Source organism: Heloderma suspectum, chromosome 2, assembly GCF_057233095.1.
Source record: "Heloderma suspectum isolate Gila_16-S chromosome 2, 16-S_ref, whole genome shotgun sequence".
Classification (NCBI taxonomy): domain Eukaryota; kingdom Metazoa; phylum Chordata; class Lepidosauria; order Squamata; family Helodermatidae; genus Heloderma; species Heloderma suspectum.
Window position 1 is genome coordinate 141,048,036 of NC_139459.1, and position 6,000 is coordinate 141,054,035.

The window sequence follows — 6,000 nt, forward strand, 5'->3', positions numbered from 1 at the left end:
CAGGTAGCACAGAATTGCAGGGATGGCGTCAGGAAGGCTAAAGCGGAGAACGAGGTGAGGTTAGCGAGGGATGCTAAAAACAACAAAAAGGCTTTCTTCAGCTACGTGCATAGTAAAAGGCAGAGGAAAGAAATGGTTGTTCAGCTATTAAATAAGGATGGCAAAATGATAACAGATGACAAAGAAAAGGCAGAGGTGCTCAATTCCTACTTTGGCTCAGTCTTCTCCCAAAAGAGGGTCTATGACCCCCCTGGCAAAGGCGAAGTACAGGCTGAAGGGGCAGGATTGCAGCTTGAGATCGACAGGCATATGGTCAAGGAACACCTCATTACTTTGAATGAGTTCAAATCTCCAGGGCCAGATGAACTGCATCCTAGAGTAATAAAGGAACTGGCAGAAGAACTCTCAGAACCGCTGTCTATTCTCTTTGAGAAATCATGGAGGACCGGGGAAGTGCCAGATGACTGGAGGAGGGCTAACGTTGTCCCTATCTTCAAAAAGGGTAAAAAGGAGGAACCTGGGAACTACAGACCAGTCAGTCTGACATCAATCCCTGGGAAAATTCTGGAGCAGATCATAAAGCAATCCATCTGGAAGCACCTTGACAACAATGCCGTGATTACTCGAAGCCAACATGGATTTGTCAAAAACAAGTCCTGCCAGACAAATCTGATCTCATTTTTTGATCAAGTCACCTCCCTTGTAGACCGTGGGAATGCTGTAGACATCATATACCTCGACTTCAGCAAAGCTTTCGACAAAGTGCCCCATGATATCCTGATGAGCAAACTTGCTCGAAGTGGGCTAGATGAAACAACGATCATGTGGATCCACAGTTGGCTACAGAATCGGACTCAAAGAGTGCTTATCAATGGGACCTTCTCAAGCTGGGGAGAGGTAACGAGCGGGGTACCGCAGGGCTCAGTCCTGGGCCCAGTGCTCTTCAACATTTTTATTAATGACTTGGAGGAGGAGGTGCAGGGAATGCTGATCAAATTTGCAGATGACACAAAATTGGGAGGGATAGCTAATACTTTGGAAGACAGAAACAAAATTCAAAGTGATCTGGATAGACTGGAGTGCTGGGCAGAAAACAACAGAATGGCATTTAATAGGGACAAATGCCAAGTTCTGCACCTAGGAAAAAGAAACCAAATGCACAGTTACAAGATGGGGGATACGTGGCTCAACCACACTACGAGCGAGAAGGATCTTGGAATTGTCGTCGATCACAAGCTGAATATGAGCCAACAATGTGATGTGGCTGCAAAAAAGGCAAATGCTATTTTGGGCTGCATTAATAGAAGCATCGCTTCCAAATCCCGGGAAGTACTAGTTCCCCTCTACTCAGCACTGGTTAGGCCTCATCTGGAGTACTGTGTCCAGTTCTGGGCACCACACTTTAAGAAGGATGCAGACAAGCTGGAGAGGGTTCAAAGGAGGGCAACAAAGATGATCAGGGGACTGGAAACAAAGCCCTATGAAGAGAGACTGAAAGAACTGGGCATGTTTAGCCTTGAGAAGAGAAGACTGAGGGGAGATATGATAGCACTCTTCAAGTACTTGAAAGGTTGTCACAGAGAAGAAGGCCAGGATCTCTTCTTGATCATCCCAGAGTGCAGGACACGGAATAATGGGCTCAAGTTACAGGAAGCCAGATTCCGGCTGAACATCAGGAAAAACTTCCTGAGTGTCAGAGCAATACGGCAATGGAACCAATTACCTGGGGAGGTGGTGGGCTCTCCCACACTGGAGGCCTTTAAGACGAGGCTGGACAGCCATTTGTCAGGGATGCTCTGACTTGGATTCCTGCATTGAGCAGGGGGTTGGACTCGATGGCCTTGTAGGCCCCTTCCAACCCTACTATTCTATGATTCTATCTATGATCATCCCTGACCATTGGCCATGCTGCCTGAGGCTGAAGGGAGATAGGGCCACAGGTTCCCCACCTCTGATATACAACACCTTCAGCTCCTTGGAGATATAAATGTAAACAAACAAACAAATATTACTCTTTAAAGTGCCACAAGACTCTTTGTTGGTTTTGCTACAATGGATTAACATGGATGTTCTGTTAGAATATTAATATTGAAGACACCTAAGAGAGCTATCCTATGGTCCTTCGGCAAGCATCCCAGGGACCATAGGATGGCTCAGATTCCCACTTCCAAGGTCAGAGACAGTGCTCCAACCTCGAAAGGGAGAGTCGGAGATCTGCCTCCCAACCCTTTGCAGCCAGCATAGAAAGAATCCCGCCAGCTGCCCTCTGCGGTTGGAAAATCAACCACTCTGAGGCTGGAAAATCAAACTCGGAAAGGGGGGAAAGGGGGTGTTCTGGTGGGTGGGGAGGGGAGGAGGCTGGAGAGGGCAGGATCCAATTTATACTGAGCCTCCTCCAGCCTCCTTCCCTCCCCCTCTAAAGCACCCTCTAGACAGGCTGAAAAGCCCATCTAACTAAAATAAAGGAGATTGGGGGATGGGGAAGCAAAGATTGCCTCTGCCACTTCTCCAGCCTTGCTGGCTTCGGCCCAGTAGGGCACAGGACTCTCAGAAGCCTCTGAGCATCAAGGGCCCAGTCCATAGGATTGCACCCTAAGAGCATTTTGTTGAAGAAAAAATATTGTGAGATCATTAGTAATATAATTCACAATGTCATGTATATGTTGAATTTAAGGGTGGGGCTGCAATGTATGCCTCTTGCCCTTCTCACAGTTGTATCAGTTTCCTTGTGTTCTCTTGCTCACTTTAGAATTAAAGTCACTTGCACTCCAGATTGCAAGCAGATGCTTGTAAGCAAATTGTAAGCACTCAACAAATTACAAATGATAATGTAAATCACACTCGATGAAATGCCCATTGGCTGCCCTAGGAGCTGCAATCAAGGAAAAACAAGGTCCCAGAATTTGACCCATTAACCATGCAGCTACCTGGAATTGGGTAGGGGGGGACCTGGAAGTTTTCTCTTACCTTCCACTTGAGTGAAAACCATGGGAAGAAGCTGCAAAGGAAGCAAAAAGAGCAGGTAGGTTTTAACAGCCTGAAACCTGTGTATTTCATGCCAAACTACAAATTACCTGTAATTACACAAAAAGGTACTCTCAATGCACTGATTTGAACTAACAAAGAATTTCTCTGCTTAATTAAAGGTTGATTCATGCAGACATTACATGGCTGTTTGAGTGAAGTGATGACTTTGGTTTAACTTGCTTGTTTGGCATTCTCTTTGTGCTTGTTTGCTTATATCACAAAATATCTCCCCTGAACACTGAGATATCAGAATGAAAATTGGAATGCATGTTCAGGACCATAGTTCTACATTTCAAGTTTAAAAACCCCTTCAACCCCAAGATCTATTTCCGGACAGAGGAAAGTTGCTAAATGCACTGTAAAGCAACCATTTTCAAACTGTGTTCTAGAGAACTCAAGGGTTTTGTGGAAGCTTATTAAGGGTTCTTTGATGACAAGGTCAGTACTGGCAGTTAAGCTTGCCTATCACTACAAATTCATCCTGCAATGTGCAGTTGCAGGAGAGTGTTGGATGTTTTCTGGGGTGCACTTTCAGTTTCAACAACAAGACCAGTAGGCCAGACTAGCACTTTGTTGTGAAGTGATAGTGAGTTTTTCTACATGAGACTGTTAACTGCGGTACCTGCTTTCAGTTTTGTCACAGAATTGCGATCAGAACTCTACACAAAGAGCTTTTCCACTACATATCCTCTAGGTGGTGCTGTGCTATAGTGGAATATTGCCATTACACAAGTACAAAAATACCTTATCTTTCAGAAATAATACCCCATTTTCCCTGCTTTAAAAAACCTGGGAAAGTGTTCTCAAAAAACAAGCAAAATTGGAGGATCATGACCGTTGTCTAAAAAACCCATAAACAGGCATGAATAAGGAATCACGAGTGCACAATAAATATCTCATGTAGAAAAGCTCTCTACATGTCCTGGAACCAGCTCCAGAACAGGGGTGGGAAACAGGAAGATTGGCTTTTTTCTTTTCTATTTAAAAGAGAAGTATTCTGTGTTGAGAAAATTATTATAATTATTGTGTGGGGCATAAAATAAATACCCAGCAACCCCCAATGTGCTTAAAATACAGCTGTCACCAAGGTCCCATGCAGCATGGCAAACTGCTTTTGAAATTTAGTGGAGCTTCAGTCATGTGAAGTATGTTGTTGGGTCTGCAGTTCAGAAGACGAAGACAACAACAACAAAATATTTCTAAAAAATCACACTGGGTTGGCCCAAGCTGCTTGACCGCATCTAATGTAACTTTTTGGATCTTCTTAGCCCTTGTTTGCAATTTAATCCTTGAATCAGGGCTACAATGTTTAGTTGATTCATCAGATTAGTAAAACATGTCCTTGAAAGGGGAGCAGCACTTTTGTTTTTAAATTAGCAACTTTTCATAGAAGCACTTGCAAAAACATTCCCCTTTCTTTCACATACAGGAGGGAATGCCTCATTTACACAATGGAGTCTGCTGTGATATCTTCAAAAATCACAGAGGGTTTTTCTTCAGAATTATTGTTTTACTCATATGAAAATCAATACAGATCTGATAAATTAAAACTAATCAATCAATTACCTATGATTTCTTAAACTGGGTGATAGCTCAACATGAACAGTATCCAAGAGCAGGCTTTTGAGCTTGTTGGATCTCCTTGCCTTACTCCCCAAACATCTTGAAATAACACTCTGGACAGAGATGGAAAGGCAGATGACCACCTCTTCCACTCCACAAAGCTCATCCTGGTTGTCCAAGGGGCTGCCTCCCATTCATCTATAACTGCATTGTTATTTCTTTATGTTCTATATGTAGCATGGGGTTTTGTATGGTTTTTAAATAAGAAAGCAATGTATCGCTCCCTTCAGGGAAGAGCACTTCCTGCACAGGATCAGAGTGGCTTGTTTAGAAAGCTGCTTCCAGTCTGCGGCAAAGTGCACTCTGCCCATGTTCACAGTCAGTGGTTAAGAGTCCTGGATCAGGACTCGGGAGACCCAGGTTCTAGTCCCCACTTGGCCATGAAACTCACAGGGTGCCTTTAGGCCAGTCACTCTCTCTCAGCCGACCCTACCTCACATGGGTGTTGCGAGGATAAAATGGAGAGGAGGACCATGTGAGCTGCCTCGGGTTCCTTGCAAGAGAGCGTGGGGGGAGGTGTGATATAAATATGAATATATATATATATATATACACACACACACATAACTTTGCCTTCCTCTTTAGAGGAAGTGCATTCTGCGCATTCTCGGGCGCACCCTTCTCGAGGTGCCAGCATTTTTGAACACGGGGCGCGGCAGGCTGCGCGGAGAGACTGCCTTTGACGCACCTGTCCGCGACTCTCCCATCCTGCGCGCGCCAGGGGCCCAAGCAGCCCGCAAGGGGCGCCTCCTGCTCCCGCCTCAGCTCTCCCCGCTCTTTCCAGCTGGAGAAGGGCACGCGCTCAGCGGGCACCCCGCTGCGCGCTCCAGCTCTCCTCGCGCGTTTATTTCGGTCGCCAGGGCAACCAGCGGCTCGTGGCGTTCCTCCCCTCCCTGTTTTATTCTCTGCCGGGACGTCTGCACGAGCTGCCCTGCGCCCCACCAGCCACGCGAGGGCGCGCCGCAGCACGAGATTGGCTGCAGATTCAGGAGTTGCAAGACTCTCGGGGAGTTCGATGTAATTCCTCCCAGGCGTGCGACACGGGCTGCAGCCGTCAGAACAGCCTTTCCGAACTCCACGACCTCCAGGAGTGTCGGACTACAGCTCCCACCATCCCTAGCCATCGGCTGATGGGAGTTGTAGTCCAACACTTCTGGAGGGTTCAGAAAGGCTGCTTTAGAATGAGAATGGAAGATTTCGTGCTGCTGCCGCCACTGCAGCCCTCTTAAAGGATGCAATTATTATGCAAACTTGCTTGAAATTCACTTTCAAGTAGGCTGCAAAGCTGCCGTTCATGTGTAGGTTGCCTTGGCAGTAGGGCCCATTTTTGTATTTTGTATTATTTATTAT

The 6,000-nt window shown here is 46.0% G+C and overlaps 1 protein-coding gene across 1 annotated transcript in view; it reads right to left on the reverse strand.

Moving 5' to 3' along the window:
* The window catches only part of SPMAP2L (sperm microtubule associated protein 2 like), a 57,238-nt gene extending 51,634 nt beyond the window's left edge, over window positions 1-5,604 (reverse strand). Inside the window, exons 1-2 of the mRNA XM_084832182.1 lie at window positions 5,339-5,604; window positions 2,968-2,998 (exon numbers count right to left, since the gene is read on the reverse strand). Coding sequence (XP_084688308.1) covers window positions 2,968-2,998; window positions 5,339-5,357 — 50 coding nt within the window. The 5' untranslated portion in view covers window positions 5,358-5,604. The remainder of the gene's footprint in view (window positions 1-2,967; window positions 2,999-5,338) is intronic.
* Between the last annotated feature and the right edge of the window lie 396 nt (window positions 5,605-6,000).